Genomic DNA, 16,194 nt, shown 5'->3' on the forward strand with positions numbered 1-16,194 from the left:
AGCCCTCCACCCAAAATAATTGCCCACCCCTGGGTTAGAAGTACTGCTCTGCTCTGTCTTCTCTCTGACGTTCGGTTGCATGCACTGCCTGCTGCTCAGAGGTCGCTTTGCATTTTAGAAACCACAACACTAACAATGGCGTAGCGAATGCCAGTGGAAAATTCCTGGCATAAAGAAAACTTGAAGCCTCTTTTTTGTTGTTGTTGTATTTGCTACTAAATCTAAGATTTCTTTTGACATAGAAGTGCATGTCTCTTCCTTCGCTGAGCAGAGATCCCTGCACTTAAGTGTTGCATTTCTGTATGCTAACCCAGCCTTTCAGAAAACCACTTCTAGTCACCTAACAGCAATAACAGGAAAGGTATGAATTAAATGATATTGTTGCCTCACCAAGGGATTAACTTCAAAGCCCAGACAGGCTACATTTTTCTGATTGATGTTAATGCCTTGTAGTATAGTATGTGTAGTATATGTCTTGCCTATGCCTTGCCTACTCAACAGATATCTGATATATTTACAGGTATATAGGAACGAGGTACGAGAGGGCATCACGGTGCTAACAGAAGCCCCTAACATACTGGCAAAACTGAAGTTTTCCTGGCATAGCTTGTCTGGCTTGATGTGTGCAGGAGGAATAAGCTACCTGGGTAAAAGTCCAGCATTGCTGATATAAGCTGCATGTGTACACTAGGAGCACTTTCCCAGTTGTTGGTGACATGCAGGGGGCGCATGCGCGCGCGGCGGTGCACCCCTGCAAAAAGGTGCCACCGATACTGGTTTGCCACGGCCCACGGTTGCGGCTGGCTGCGCCCACTGGTCAGCACTCGCCGCCCGCCGCCGCTGCCAGCGCCGTGGTCGCCCGCAGCGTTCGCGGTCCCCCCGGTCCAGCGTGTCTGTTCTCGACAAAGTCTGAACTCCTACAGAAGTGAGGGAGAGCTACCGCGGTGAAGTTACTCGGGGCCCAATTTTCAAACGCGAACGTCTGCAGTTTGGCCACCTGGGGTCACGGTTTGAGTGCGATGGCGACTCTTTTCACACTACCCGAGACGGACCCCCGGACAGCGCGGCGCCCACGTCGGTGGTGGCAGCGTCCTGGCAGCTCTCAGAAGCCCTCATCTGTTGGGTGGCTCGGCTTTTCCTGTAAACCCCGGGCCCTTTGCTCAGTCTTTCTTGGAAAGGGGCCCTCTCATTCCGGCCTTGACTGGAAAGGGAACGGGCTTTCCCAACCCCGCTTGGAGAGGTTTCTTTTTCTCTTTCTTTGCGGCAGTGGGGGCCGCACCTGGCCTCGGGTTCGCCGCTTTCGTGCCCCGCAAACGACGCGCCGGTTTCTCGGTCCCGGGCCCCGCCCCCGGGGGGAGGCGGGGGCGTGGCGCGCGGGGGGGCGGCGCCGGGATGAGGAGCCGCCGGGCGCGCCTCAGGAGCCGGCAGAGCGCGGCCGGAGCGCGGCCATGCCCCGCACCGTGGCGCTGCACGGGCCCTCGCCCTGGGGCTTCCGCCTGGTGGGCGGCAAGGACTTCAGCGCCCCGCTCGCCATCTCGCGGGTGAGTCCCCTCCGCCCGCGCCTCAGGCACGGGGAGCCCTGGGGGGCGGGCAGGTGCCCCGTGCGAGCCCGGCTCCGCGCTGCGTGGGTGCAGGCGCGTGTGGGGCCGGCCCCGAGACCCTCCCGCCGTCGGTGGCGGGGTGCTGCGAGGTCTGCCCGAGTGGCTGTCAGCCCGCGCCGGCTCCAGCCACCCATCAGCGAAAGCCAGCTCTTTGCTTTCACTCGTTTGTTACCTAGAGGAAAAATATAAAAACACTTTCCCCATAGCCATGCAGTGCGACTTCCCCCCCACCCCCCATAGCCATGCAGTGCGACTTCCCCCCCACCCCCCCATAGCCATGCAGTGCGACTTCCCCCCCGTAGCCACGCAGTGCGACTTTTTTTCTCTCCCCCCCAGAGCCACGCAATGCGACTTTTTTTCTCTCCCCCCCAGAGCCGCAATGCAACACCCCCCCCCTTGCAATGTGATCTTTCTAGGTTCTTTGCAATAGGACTAAAAGTGGTCAAAAAAAAAATTTAATGATATTTTTACCATGATTTGTAATCATTGGGTTTACCTTGTGACTCATTTGCACACCAAACCATGCTGATGTTGGGGGGCATCCTGCAGCACCCCGAAAGCATCTGAAGGGAACCCAGGGTGCTACAGGACCTTCTTTCTCTCTCTTTTTAAAGCCAGGTCCTAATGATTTAGTTCCTTGTTTGAGGTCTGAGAAAGTAAAGCAGTATGATGTTTTCACCTGATAAGGGGAGGAGAGCTTTGCCTTCCCTTATTCACATGATGGAGGCACAAAGAAAGTGACTTTGGACAGCTTGGCTGGCAAACTTGCTGCGTTGTGCCAAACTTTCTCCCTCTGCTACACTTGCAAAGCCTGTTTATTCAAATAGGTTTTCAAGGATATGAGTCGGGGCCAAAATTTACCCCGCGTGTGTTGCAGGCTGAAATATTATATGTTGCATAGCTGAACTCAAATCGATTCATCATCCTGGCTGTTATCCAAAAGTCGGGTTTAATTTTCTGTAATAAAAAGTCTGGCCTTCTGAGTCAAATTCATTTGGGAAGAGCATTTGTGCTAAATATTATGATAAAGCTATTCTTTTTGTGACGAGGAGGGTTGCTGTTCTTTGTTGCAATGAGGAGGTTGATGTGGGATGCTGTCTACACATGTACAGTAGCATTACAAATGGATTTTTTTCCTTCTGTATTTAGCATTACGTCAAGCAGCCTTTTTTGAATTAGCACAGTTGGATGTTAACTATCTTATGTATTCTAGTCTCCTTTTCCCCATGGGCAGTTTTACTTCAGTTAGCATATTTTAGTAAACTATGTAATACATTTTTAAATTGAATAATAGAATAATATATAAAATATGGTTGTCAACAGTGGCAATGGAAATAGCTAGGGGCAGTTTGAGGAGCATAGCATCAGTGGGGAAAAAACCTTATTTCTGAACTCTTCTTTGTCTTTCAAAGTCACTATTAAAGGTAAGTTTGTAAAGTATTAACATGTAGGACTGGTATAAGTGAAATCAAAGTTTCTAATCACAGGAAATCCTACTGTGCTCAGTATCTTAAAGAAGAAACCTCTTTTTAATTATTTTTAATACATTTGACACATGATATTAACAATTATGTAATTCTTGTTTCAAGTTTTTACCCAAAAAGAACTGTCCTGTGGTCTGCTCCTGATGGAGTGGCACAGAGGTTAGGTCCAACTCTTACTAAGGAAAATGCAAGCAACGGTAATGAGATCTTTCACTGAGAAGATAAGACAGTGTGTTGGGCCCCGCACTAGTCAAGTACACACTTACGTATAGTCCCACACAGGTGTATTTAGAAATCACTGTTGAAATACTACTGCTAACTATTTTTCATGCACGTATTCTGAAATCCTTACAAACAGAATGTGTGCAAGTAAGCAATGTGATGGCCTGAGTGTGATTCTTGTTCAGTTTGCCACCTATTTAGCTCAGTCCTGCAAGATTCATGGTGCTCTGGGTTACCAACACTGAAATCGGTGGGAGCTGCAAGAGTTTTGACCCCCTACAGGATAGACCCTCTTCTGGTCTTGCCAGGATCTTTTTCATGTGGTTGTGTGCTCAGTAGTAAATGTTGTACTGAGACATATAGGCATAGTGAGGAGAAGCGATGGTCCCACCTTTACATGCATGTGGGCTGTCTTTTCCCTCACTAGTAGCAGGTGCTGCAGAAGAGGATCAGTGGGTACCCTGGGTTTGACAGATAGCTATGGAAATGGATCTTGTTTGTCTGGGCTTTTTTGTGGGAGGTGATTTGATGTTGTTTTTAAGAACCACTTAGTTTGCAATCAGTAACCCCTGCCTTCAAAATTACAAAGCTTTACATGTTTTGTTTTGTTTTATTGTTTTATTGTTTTATTTATTTTATTGTTTGTTATCAGCTGTTTCAATTACGTTTGTTTGTTTGGGTTTTCAAACCCTGTGGGATCTGGGTTTTCCATTTCCTATGGAAAACTCGGATTTTCCCTTTTAAAGGAGAAAATCTCAGATTTTCCCCTTAGAAGTGGGAAACTGCAGGTTTCCCCTTGCAGGCTGGCAGCGTTCCAGCCTGTAAGGAGTTTTTCTGGGGCTCAGGGGAGCGGGGAGAGGGCAGTTGGAGTCACAGAGTGCCACATGTGTGTGCATCCAGCCAGGCAGGGTGGTGGGAGCAGCCCTGGATACAGGTAAGTCTATGGGACAAGGGGGTTGGAGGGCCAGGGCTTGGGGACTGTCCAGGCCGGGGGGCTGTGTGGGAGAGGTGTCTGGGTGCTGGGGCTGCAGCGGAGCAGGGGAATTGGAGCAGTGCTCAGTGTCACTGGCAAGCCCAGCTCAGCGTTGTTGCCAGCAGGGCCTGCCTGTAGGTTTCCGCCCATCCAGCAGGGGAAGGGAGCAGGGATGGGCTTTCAGGGATGTTGTGGAGCTGCATGGCCAGAAGCACAGGCAACAGCTGGGGCACCACACACTGTCCTGTGCAGTGGGCTGGGGCTGGGGTGTGGTAGAGGGGACCGGCACAGCAACATGAAGCTGACCATGGCTGTAGCCTGAGCCATGCTTTGGGCAGCTGGAGGACAGCAAGGGGCTCTAGGCAGTCTCTGCCCTGCCCGCAGTGGTTTCCGCTCGTGTGGGCACAGGCAGACCAAATCCAGCCCAGTACAGACTGGAGGGAGGAGGAGGGGTGCCAGTGGTGCACTGCTCCTCCAGGCTGGGGCTCATATGCTACGCTGCACCATGCAACCTGGACACAGCCCTCTCCGTCCCCTACCTGGGCAGCATTTCTTGATCTCATGTGGCTGCCACCCCACCCCTGCCCCGAAGAGCATAGGCAACAGCAGCTCAGCCACACAGTCCCCTGCTGCCCCTAAAGGACTGCCCCCCACCCTTGCACCACTGGAATCCTTTGAGTTTGCAGGAGGCAGCTGTGTGCCTCTTCTGGCAGGGCTGGGGGGCGGGGGGCAGGGCAGGGGCCTGTGGGTTGGGAGTGAGAGGTACTGGCAAGGATATAGGGGGAGCTATGGTTTGGAAGTGAGGGGACAATGGTATGGGCAGGGGCAGGACACCAGCATATCAGGGCTGCTTAGTGTCACAAAACAGTGGGGGAAGGGGCAGCCACTGCTGGACCTGCATCCTCGTGAGCAAAGGGGGCAAGGGAAGCTCTGATTTTCCATAATAAAATCTATCTATATCTATAGATATATATGTAATCGCTTCTCGGCCTCTCGAAGGCTCAGATCGAAAACATTTACTCTTCTATCTGTGTGTGTGTGCTCACAGAAAAATGCAGATTTAGGGGATTTTTATGAGAGAGTTTGTGATTTTTGAATTGGAGAATCCCTTGTGAATAGCAGTTGTCTGAGTTTTGACTGTTGCTGATGAGGAATGAACAAACGTCTCGGGTAGTTGTCTGTTAAACATACACTGGACGTACCCTGAGAAGTAATTGCCCTGCAGGCATCAGTTCAGATTGCATGTAGTTTAGTAAGTCAGCTAGCCTCCCCCACCCACCTTCCCCCATTTATTGTGTAGTTTATCACCACTAAGCATGTAATCATCTCAGCATTCATAAAATGTTTCTGTTGTGAGGGCAAAGAAGCTTACATTAGGGAGCAAAGTGTACTTTGTTACTTTTGAGACCGCGGTGTTCCTGTGTTGAAGTAGGGAAAGCCATAAAACCTGACTCTGTGCAGGCAGCTGGTTTTCCAAAATCTGATCTGATTCAACAAATATAGGAGCTGTGATTGTGGTTTATTGACCTTACTCAGCACCGATGATTGATTTACTTTTTTCATGAAGAGGAATACATGCAATGAGTAACTTTATGGTATTGTCTCTTGTTTATGATGCCTGATGTGTGCCCTAAATATCCAAGCTTGCATGGTGTTGAACTCTGCACTGTCAAAGTGAATGGTTGCTCAGCAGCTTGCAGGATTAGGCCCTAAAATATCAGCACTAATTTTTGCATTATTGCTTTTAGGAATAATATCTGAAAATGGTCAAAGAAGGACTTTACCCATGCATTTGGTTGAATGGAGAGCTTAACTTGGTAGCAGGCTGTACTAGGATGTGGATGCTAGACTCTTGAGCTTAGATGTGTATGAATTGCTGTATCTGTTATTGCTATTAGACAGTTGTTGTACTTGGGCAGGTTTAATAGGACATTTTCAGATCAAACTGGGCTGCGCTATAAGACTTAGTGGAGATAAGCTTTTATGAAACCAAAGGGCAGTGAAAATGCCCCTATGTTACCCCCTCCCTTCTTAAATTTCTGTGGAAAGGCATGTGGTTTTGATGTTTTTCTTTCTTTTTTTTTTTCCCCCTCAGCCAAAATATTTCAACATTCTGCTCAGACAAGGGAATAGATTAAATTTAAATCTATTAAACTGAACTGACTGGTAAGGAAAAACGAAACTAGTATACTTCCTTATCCCAAAAGAGAGGGCCAGAACCAAAGAACAATTCGCATTACCTAAAATCCTTAGGTGGACTTCACTGCAGTCCAAGAAACCCCTGCTTAGTGGCTCTCTAAATCGGGACGGGACTGTATGCGGTTATAGCCTGCCCCAGCTGACATAGCTGTCTTTTGAGGATGAAGGCAGCGTAGAGTAGAGACAAAAAGCCTACAGAGAATGCAGTAATCCTGTTCAAGGCCATTAAGCAGGCTGATCTTTTTGGCATTGTTGCGCACTCCTGTGATTTATTTATTTTTTACTAGAGGTTTCATAATGTTTGGTGGGTTTCTTAAACCTTCCACTTTGTACATTATTTTCTGTTACCATAAATTTAGAAACTTAAGTTTGATATCATGGCTTAGAAACCAGGAGACAAAAATGCTGATCCCGGAAAAGGTTCTGAGTTTATTTTTCAAAATCCTGAAAGTTTGAAAAAATTAAGAAAATTGATAAGATTAAGAAAATAATGAATTGAGGGTTCTTTTTAAAGACAAATCTGGGTTTGCTTATAGTGTTTGCGCCTGTGCACCTACATACTACTGCAATAATACAAACTTGATCATTTATTCGGTCTGCCAGTCGCATCCCTGTAGCTAATTGCCCATGATGTCATCTGTTCTCACTCTCCTTTAGGCTTCTGGGTGTTTTCATAGCTTGCTTTTTGCTTCTCCAGTGCTTCTCCAAAGTAACAAGAGCCCTGATGTTCTCCTCAGTTCTGTATGACTTTAAAATGCTTATTTTTCAGCTGCAGAAATTAGAGACATAGTATACAAAACATTCAAATATATTGTTGGTTCAAATCTTTCACGTATGTATACAGAAGTTCAAAAAAACTTACTTGCCCCCATAAAACAAATGGGGGGAGGAGAGTTATGTTTGCAGTATTTGCCCCATAAAACAGATAACTTTCATGGATTTTGTTTGCTGAAAAAACGTCTGGGTTTGAATCTTGTGGGCATGTTCACAGCCTGTAACAGGAACTTGTGTGCAGACAGGGGGAGGATTTCAAGAGCTGATGCACTATTTTTTAGCTTGACAATGATGTCTCCCTAATAGCTCAGGGCTGAATAATTTGGTTCTGACTCCTACATCAGGACCAGACCCAAGCCATTTATCTTCTGCGTGTGTGTGTCCTTTAAATCTTCAGCAGATAAATAATTGGTTTTTTTGCCTATTAGTAGACTGCCATGGAACAGAATAACTTCTGCCTGGAGCAGCCCGGTCCCTGATTTGAATGCAATGTGGAGGTCTGTCAGCACTCTCAGGCCTACAGCAAGCACGCTGAAAATAGCGCTCACGCAGCGTGAAGATGAGGAGCCTTTACAGCCGCCCACTTCCCAAAGTCTATTTATGCAAATGGGATTGCAAAGCTGGAAATGGAGGCAGACTTTGGCCTTCACGTTTTAGTTCCGCTAAGGCCGACGCCAGTTCAGCCCATTGTTTTCAAGCAGTGAGGTTCAGACAGTTGTCCATTCTAGAAAAGTTTACATGATTGCTACTCTCATATATTCTTGAAGTAGATTTGTGTTCTCTTGAAAACCCCTATCCCTCTACCTCTTCACCGGGTAGAATGGCCTGGTCCTTCAAGGCAGCGAGCAGCAGGAGGTGGATATTCTCAGAGGTGGGTAAAGAGCTGCACTGCACTTGTGGCCGTGTCTGTATAAAGGTGGTTTTGGGGGGATTTCCGTAACTCCAGTGCTAGATCACTGTCGGGAGGCTGGAACTCCTGCCTGCACATACAGTTCATGCTTGGGACACTTTTAATAATACGATCTTACTGCTTCTGGTTTTAATTTAAATAAATAAAAGAGGATCAGTGACAGGACAGCAGACTTGGGAATACATGCTGGTCTGCTAGAAGGAAGAAATACTTCAGTTCACTCTTTCTCTACTTTCTGTGAATTGGCAAGGCTGGGTTTGCTCAGCAGCTTCAGACATACCTTGTACTGAAATATGCCATGATGTTTGATTAACTAGTGTCAGCACTAGAATAGCAATGCAGTGCCAGGAATGGCATTGCTCACTAGAGCTGTCTTCTGAGCCACGAGAGCAAGCGCATGAGTTTCATGAGGTTTCATACCCAGCTTTACAATCCAGTAGAGCTGAGCTAAGTACATCTTGTTCTCTTCCTTCCTTTTGTGACACTCAGAGGCAACAGCTGCTTCAAGCTGGCCTAATGACTTGACAGTTATTGTGATAGAAATGAGATTTAAGATTTAATTAAGTATCTGGTTACTGTCAACTGCTGCTGCTTAGTTGATCAGTCTAAGAACTGCAGATTGTATGAATAGCGCTCTGTGGGAATGCTGTTGTACTTCCAGCTCATAGTTCAGATTTCTTTGATGCTTCATCTTTTCCAGCAGCCTCGATGTAATAATAGAAACAGAATAATGCATTCAGCAGCTTTCTTCCAAGATCCTCAATGCACTTGACAGACAATGAGCCTTACATCCTCTTTGAGGTATTATTACACCTAAGTTGTATAGTATGGCAGACTGGGGTTATCTGTCTATCATATGTTTTTATATAGTACCTACTACTGGCATTTAAGCACTGACTAGAAAGCAGGAGCCCTGACTTCCTGTAGATAAACTCTTATGTACATTATGCCTACTTAAAATGTACTTGCTACCTGGGCCTCACTCCTCTCCAACTGCACTGAAGTCAATGACATCTTTCAGCTTAGTCAGATAAGTTACTCCAAGCCTTTTTTTAGACCATGATGCTTGGAATAAATTCATACTTCACTGCATGAAACAAATTACTCATAACTGTCCTGGCTAAGTTAATACATTTACTTGCCTGTTCATTTCTAATATTGCATTAGAGAATGTTTTCAATATTGCTCCAGATTTATACAAAACAAAGTAACTTATGAAAAATAACTGATTTACAGTCCACTTTGAACTTATGTGGTTTGAATGATGACGTATTTAGTTTAAAGGAAATTGAGTAGCTTCAGGTTTTATTTTAAATTCAAGCAAATGTTTGTTCCCATTAAATTCCATTAGTCCCCGAGGGAGACTAGAAGAATAAAATTGTCTATTGACAGAGCAGTTGTTCTGGCATATACAAATGCTGGTAAACCCTTTCTCCAGCTGTAAGGCGGCCTGATCATTAGGATGCTTATCACTGTGATGCTGAGTCCTGGCACAGTTGTGCACATCACAATACTGCACAAGACAAACATTTTAGACTAAGCCAGGGCCACAGTGTATCCCCCCCTCCCACCTTCTCCCCTGTTTTGAGATCCTCAAATTAGACCATTGTTTTTTTTATGAGTAGAGGCAATTAGCTGGGTTAGTCTGATGCCAAGCAGAAGGCAGAGAAGACGTGCACCTGATAGATTAATTGAATCTGAGATGTATAAGCTGTCTGAGCAACAGATCAATTCATCAGATAAAAGGAGTTGTCATAGCATCTAGACCAGTTAGTCTCACCCTGGGTGCTGCCAGATCCTTTGGGCTAGGGACAGACATTACACACAGACTGGTTTAAACCTCTAACAGAACACATGTTCAGTGCACATAAACTAGTTGGAAAAAGGCTGAAACTGGTTTGAGATGAACCTGGTTGAATGTAGTATCAGACTTAATTGATTTGGGTCAACCCAGTTTATGCAGTGTCTGTCCTAAACCCCTTCCTGGTTTAAGTTAAATCAGAATCCTCCAGCATCCCAGCTGCTTTGTTGGGTAGGGCTGTGCTCTTTGCTTTAGCCCAGCAGGGCTGGCCCAGTCCCTCTGCTCCCTGGGTGCAGCTCGAGCAGAGACTGAAGACAAAGTGGTGTCTGCCTGGCTTGCTCCCTCCCCCCGCTGCTCAAGCAGGGATTCCCCATCCCTTCTGCCTTACACAGACACCACTCAGCATTAGCTAGCAGACCATGTGCTGGCTACAGTTCATGCTGGGGTCTTTTAAGAGGCGGTTAGATGAACACCTTGCTGCGGTCGTTTGACCCCAGTAATCTTTCCTGCCGTGGCAGGGGGTCGAACTAGATGATCTACTCAGGTCCCTTCTGACCCTAGAAACTATGAAGCTATGAGAGATCCTTTTGTTTTGCTGATGCGTGCTAAATGCTAACAACTACCTGTATAGCTCCCTGCTGTGTAACTCAGTGCTTTATCAACTCCCTGCTGGCTCCCTCCTGGTCAGAAGCGGGGAGGGAACCCCTCCCTAATCAGAGTGTCCTACCTGGGCTTGGCCACACCCCCCTTCAGCTCAGCTGTATGGAAGGCAAGGGAGGGCTGCTCTAGTGCCCTCCGGCTTCTAGCCTGAGCCACTGCAGGCATGCGCCCTCATTTCTGGACTGAAAAGGGAATGCCTGTCCACCTCTATATCGGTTCCAGTTTTGCAGATTAGACTAACCTGTAAAGATTGAATCAATTCGGGCTCAGGCTTTTTGAATGGCTGTCCCTAGCCTTGAAGTGTACCATGAGGTGTATGGAAATAGGTGAGGCATGTGGAGCTAAACAGATAAGCCAGACTCGGGTGTGTTCCTGCCTGGACAATTCCCCCACCCCTACTGTCCAACCCCTGTATAAGGTAGTAAGTATTGTAATATAGAAATTAATTTTAGAAATTGAGTGCCACCTAATTCATGAAAGTTATGAAGGGACACCTCAAGTCCATTGAGTCCAAAATCCAGTCAGTCCATCAGGTACACTTCTACCCTGTCTTCTGCTATTGTGTGTTGGTTTCCCTGGCTTGCTTTCTGATCTCTGGAGTTCTAATATTTGTCTTTGACTATGCTTAACAGAGCTTGTATCATTTCATCTGTTGCTGTAATCAGTGTGTATTAGAGCTTTGAGATGGATTAACTTTACTGGCTAGAATACACAAAGCCTAAAATAAATGCTGAAAAGTTTTTTCCATTAGTCTTGCCTGATTATATACCCCCCTGTAAGAGAGAACTACAGGGTAGCAGAGTTTTTTAATTCAAAGTATATTTACAGGTATAAGAAAAGCATTTTGCTTATGTCAGGTGTTCTCACAAATACACTTGATTATTTTGAGAATGAGAATCTTGGACAATCCCAGCCAGAATTGCAATTATAATAATTCAGTCGAAGAACATGTGGACATTGATTAAATATACTCTGGCATTGCCTAAAGGCCCTGTTCTCAGATTTTACTAGATAGGTGCAAGGATAGAATAAAAATCTTACTGGCTGGTCCTGGTATTGGTTTAGAAGATAACAATGGTAGACTGCACTAGAGTGAAAGTTTAATGCTAATTGCTGTAATCAAGCACACTGATAATCCAGAATGGGAAACCAGGTGGAAAGAATGATTCACATAGTTCCATTCATATGAGGTCTGACCTTGATGTGAGCTTAGCAAAATAAGCCTAACACACCCTATAACAGCAACGGCCTTTCCCAGGCTGAACAAAATAGAAAATGTTCTACATAAGGAGGATTTACAGCATTTTAAACATGTTAGTCTAATGACATCAACAGCTTTAAAATTAAAACCTCAACCATTGCTCTGAGATGGGTTACTGTAAAAATATATGCAGTCAAAATGCTAGATACTTAACACTTTTTTAAAATTAAACTAGCTTCTTCCTGGATCAGAATGGTTAAAATGACTTGTACTTTTCCAGTACCAAAATATTACATGTCATTTTAGTTTTTAACAAAGACACAACCCTCATCTCGTTGTTTTAAAAATAAAAATATGGTCAGCCCCAAGCATGTAAAAATTGTATATCAGGCCCCCAAAGTTAGGCAACTCATTTAAAATTCACAAGACTTTAAAATTAGTTTTATTTGTAATCCAGTTTCCCAGCTTTTAGGATGTACATGCTTCGTGGTTTCAGTCTTAACAGCTGTGAAGGCTTCTCTGCTGCCTCCCTCCCCCCTCTGTTTTTAAATTAAAGGTAGGATTCTTATAAAACCACTTGGCTTCTGGGGCTGGATATGAGAGACAGTAAATAATTCAAAATGTTGCTCTTAAGTTTATCAGCATCACTATCATTAAAGTGTAGTAGATGGCTGAGAAATTAAATATCATATTTCCTCGAATAAAAGACAAGGTGTGTCGTTCCCTGCCCATCCCCCCGCAATTCGCATGGGGAAAAAAGCCCCTTATCTTATAATTGCATACAAGAAAATCTCACTAAATACATTGTCTATCATTAAACTGCTGCCAAAAGCGGCATGTGCTCATTAATGAAAACCAACTATGTAGTTGTTTAAATGCAGCCAACACTGAGCATGACTATAATACACATGGCCCACACTGGGCAAATGTGCTGGGAATCTTGTTTGTGAATGTATGTTGCCCTTAAAAAAAGTGGGCGTTGGGGCAGGTGTTCTTTCTGCAGGGAAATGGCACTGGGCCTAGAGGTACTGCTGCAATGCTAGGCCAGCACTGAGAGGGCTAGAGCCAGTCCTGACCCCCTCCTCTTGATGCCAAAATTGCTACATTTGATATGCTGATGGGAACCTACCACAAGGGCAGGTTAATGTAGCATACCTGAATAAGACATACGGTAATGCCCATTAAGTACAGTCCCCCTCACCGCTGACTCTTTCCAGTCATGGTGAGCCACAATATTGCATACAGTTTGCTCAGAATCCCTCTGTCGTCTGCTCTCTCATTCTGGTTTATATGATTAGTTGACCATGTTTTCCATGAGGTGAAGCTGGACCAGGTTGCCTTGCACTTCATCTGCATATAAACTTTTGTAGCGTCCCAGGACTGTTGACAAGATCACCCAGTTCCAGTCATGAGGGGGCTAAATGGCACAGGGATCCTTTGGTGGAGGGGTGGGGTATCTGGAGTACACACATACTGAGTCATGCGGAGCTGTAGGGTAACTGGTTTGAAATGCTTTTGACTCTGGTGGAGCCCAGCCCAACGAACTATGTGGCAAATCACAAGCCTTTGGCTAATATCATGTCAGCCTCTTGAAGGCTCAGATTAAGTGTTGTATACTACATATAAGTAGGTGCCAAAGTGCTGCTCAGAAGTGTGTTTATGGAGTACCTCTGCTAAAACTTGCAGTGGTTTAAAAAAAAAAAAGGTAACATATCATTTCTGGATAACCTGGGTGCATGGGTACTAAATGCAAATTGCTACAACCATATTTAATATAAAGGTTGTTTTCAGATTTGATCCTTACTTCCATGCGCTCGGGGAGAGCAGGGGCTGACAGGGGAAAAAGTCAGAGGGAAGCAGAGAGCAGAGGGCTACCTGACACCCACCTCCCCACCCCAGTTTTACTTTCCCTGCTGTAGTAGTGGGGCGGGAACAAATTCAAGGCAAACCTCCAATAATTAGATTCTATACCTGGAAAAATTGTAAAAAAATGATAAATTTTCCATATATTTAATGTTTGAGGGAGCATCATCTTAGTATTCAGTATCATCTTCTATTTGAATAAATATGGTACTTAACAAATGCCAGCAATGCATGATGGTGGGAAACACTGTGTTTTGTTGTAAAACTCTATGGACCTGCGTCCTAAAACTGGGTTGGCTGCTACATCACAGGATACATAATTCCACAGTGAAACATGGGTTGTTCCATGAAACAATTACAGAAAGGCAAACCACAACACTTGATTCTTCTCTCTTTGGGGGGGAGAAATTTATTGTTCATGGCTATTTCTAAAAATCATTTTAATGAATTTGTTTGGCAAATGATATCACTAGCTTGCACACCTGTACTGTGTGCAAGGAGTGAAAAACATCCAAGCATCACAAGGTCACTTCTGAAGTTCACACCATTGCTTATCCTTTCTGATGGAATACAGGTGTATGAAAAGACAGTACTAATCTCACCAAGTTTAACGTTCACATCCACCAGAGGTTCAGAGTAATTTCACTGGAAATTAATGACGCGGGTGTTTATTTGAGTACAATTCACAATGGGATTTCCAAATTAAAAAATAAAAATAAAAACAGAACCCCCCCCCCTTATGCCTAATGTCAGAAAATGAGTACTGTTCCTTTTCCAGAAAACCTCACATTCCACAAGAATGGCATCCCTTTTCCTGGTCTCAGTGGGAACAGGATTGGGGTTCAGGCCATCCTATTAAGCTTTTGAGTGAGAAAGATACAGTGATACCTGTAGGGTACAATGCAAGTTCACCCATCTTTTGAACTTTCATAATCAACTGCAAAATAAATTTTGGTTTCTCATACTTGTGTGCCGTGGAAACCTGATAAAACATTGCTTTAATGTGTGTATTAGAAGGGTATAATATACATTTATGCATTGGATGAAAAATCCAGGAATCCTTAATAAAAAGTTATAAATAACCTCGTTTGGTCTCCAATGAAGCACACGGGGGATTGCTCCAAACAAACTTTCACAGGCCTCTTCTGCTTGATTCCAGAAATGGAGTACGAGGGCTTGTCTACCCAAGATAAGGTTTGCTGTGCTAGAAAGTTTTCTGAGGGTGTGGATACACATACATTTGGAGATGTTTCAGAAGGGCAGTGGCTGTTACTAACTGTTATGTGTGGACAGGCTGGGAAGGATTTCAATGTAGGAAAACTGCTTCAGATTGAACCCTGAACAAAGCAGTGTTAAAGTTGAAGCTGTTTTTCTGTATTTGCATTGTTCCCAGCTTATCCACACATAACAATGCCCTTTTTGAAATGTCTCCAAATGTAGGTGTATCCATACGGTGATGGGAGGTGCAAATTAGATGGGCAAAGAACTTTTCCTGCTACAGCTGAAACCAGTTCACTGAATAAAATAAAAGGGTATGTTGCCAGAAGGATTTATTATACTGGTCTAATTGTGTCCTTTGCCTTCTTACCTATGTGGGCCAATGGGTGACTTTTTTGTGCTCTTAACTTGCTTGATTCTGCAAAATTTTTAAGCCTTTGTGGGCATGATGGAGGTAGCTGTTATGTGTAGCTGTAGTAGTGTATCTGCAGTTCATCCTTGCCACTGAGGATAAGGAGGAGAATTGGTTCTGTTCATGGGCTATGAACAAGAGGGGTGGAAAATGGGATCACAGCTGCACACCACAGGACCTTCTTGTCTATAGCATTGTGGCGTCTGCATCATCATGGGTGCCCACATTTTTAGAGGTGCATCTTTAGGCATCTAAATACCATCAACAGACTAACCTTGGCAACTATTTATCCCCAAAGTCTTAAGATTATCACACTCCAACTGCAAAGTACAAAACCAGGAGCACCACGAACACTGTGTTTTATACCCACCAGTTCTTAAGTTTTTCTCTCTCTCTTTTTCCTTTTCCTTTTACAACTGAAAAGGTTTACCTTTATAACCACTGTGCTTTACTTAATGTACTTTGCAGTGTACATGAATCAGAATGTTTCCCATCACATATAATGGCACTCAGATCACATTAGTAAGAAAAATGAATAGCTCAGGCACAAAACTAATATAAGAGCTTAATAAAATGGACAGGAAAATATTACTGGTAAATAATTACTGGAAGGGAATTGCGCTTCACTAGTGCATAGTTTAACTTTTAATATTTACTTACTTTAAAAAAACAAAACCAAAGCAACAGCCAACAATAAAGATACTGCAGTGTTATATAGCCTGCTATCTGATAATAGAACAAGATTACTGATTCTGTGGGGAGCTGTTCATTTTGTCACATTATCTTGTTACCTTTGAAAGGCCACATGTGACCATATGAGATCTAGGCCTTTTGATCATGGTTGCAGAACAGAAAGTTGCTCTAACTTGCCTGTAA

At 44.5% G+C, this 16,194-nt stretch overlaps 1 protein-coding gene across 1 annotated transcript in view; it reads left to right on the top strand.

Moving 5' to 3' along the window:
• Window positions 1-1,382: 1,382 nt before the first annotated feature.
• The window catches only part of PDLIM4 (PDZ and LIM domain 4), a 93,010-nt gene continuing 78,198 nt past the window's right edge, over window positions 1,383-16,194 (top strand). Inside the window, exon 1 of the mRNA XM_090064564.1 lies at window positions 1,383-1,541. Coding sequence (XP_089920690.1) covers window positions 1,449-1,541 — 93 coding nt within the window. The 5' untranslated portion in view covers window positions 1,383-1,448. The remainder of the gene's footprint in view (window positions 1,542-16,194) is intronic.

The sequence above is a fragment of the Crocodylus siamensis genome, chromosome 10, assembly GCF_052110815.1.
Source record: "Crocodylus siamensis isolate JL-2025a chromosome 10, ASM5211081v1, whole genome shotgun sequence".
Taxonomy (NCBI): domain Eukaryota; kingdom Metazoa; phylum Chordata; order Crocodylia; family Crocodylidae; genus Crocodylus; species Crocodylus siamensis.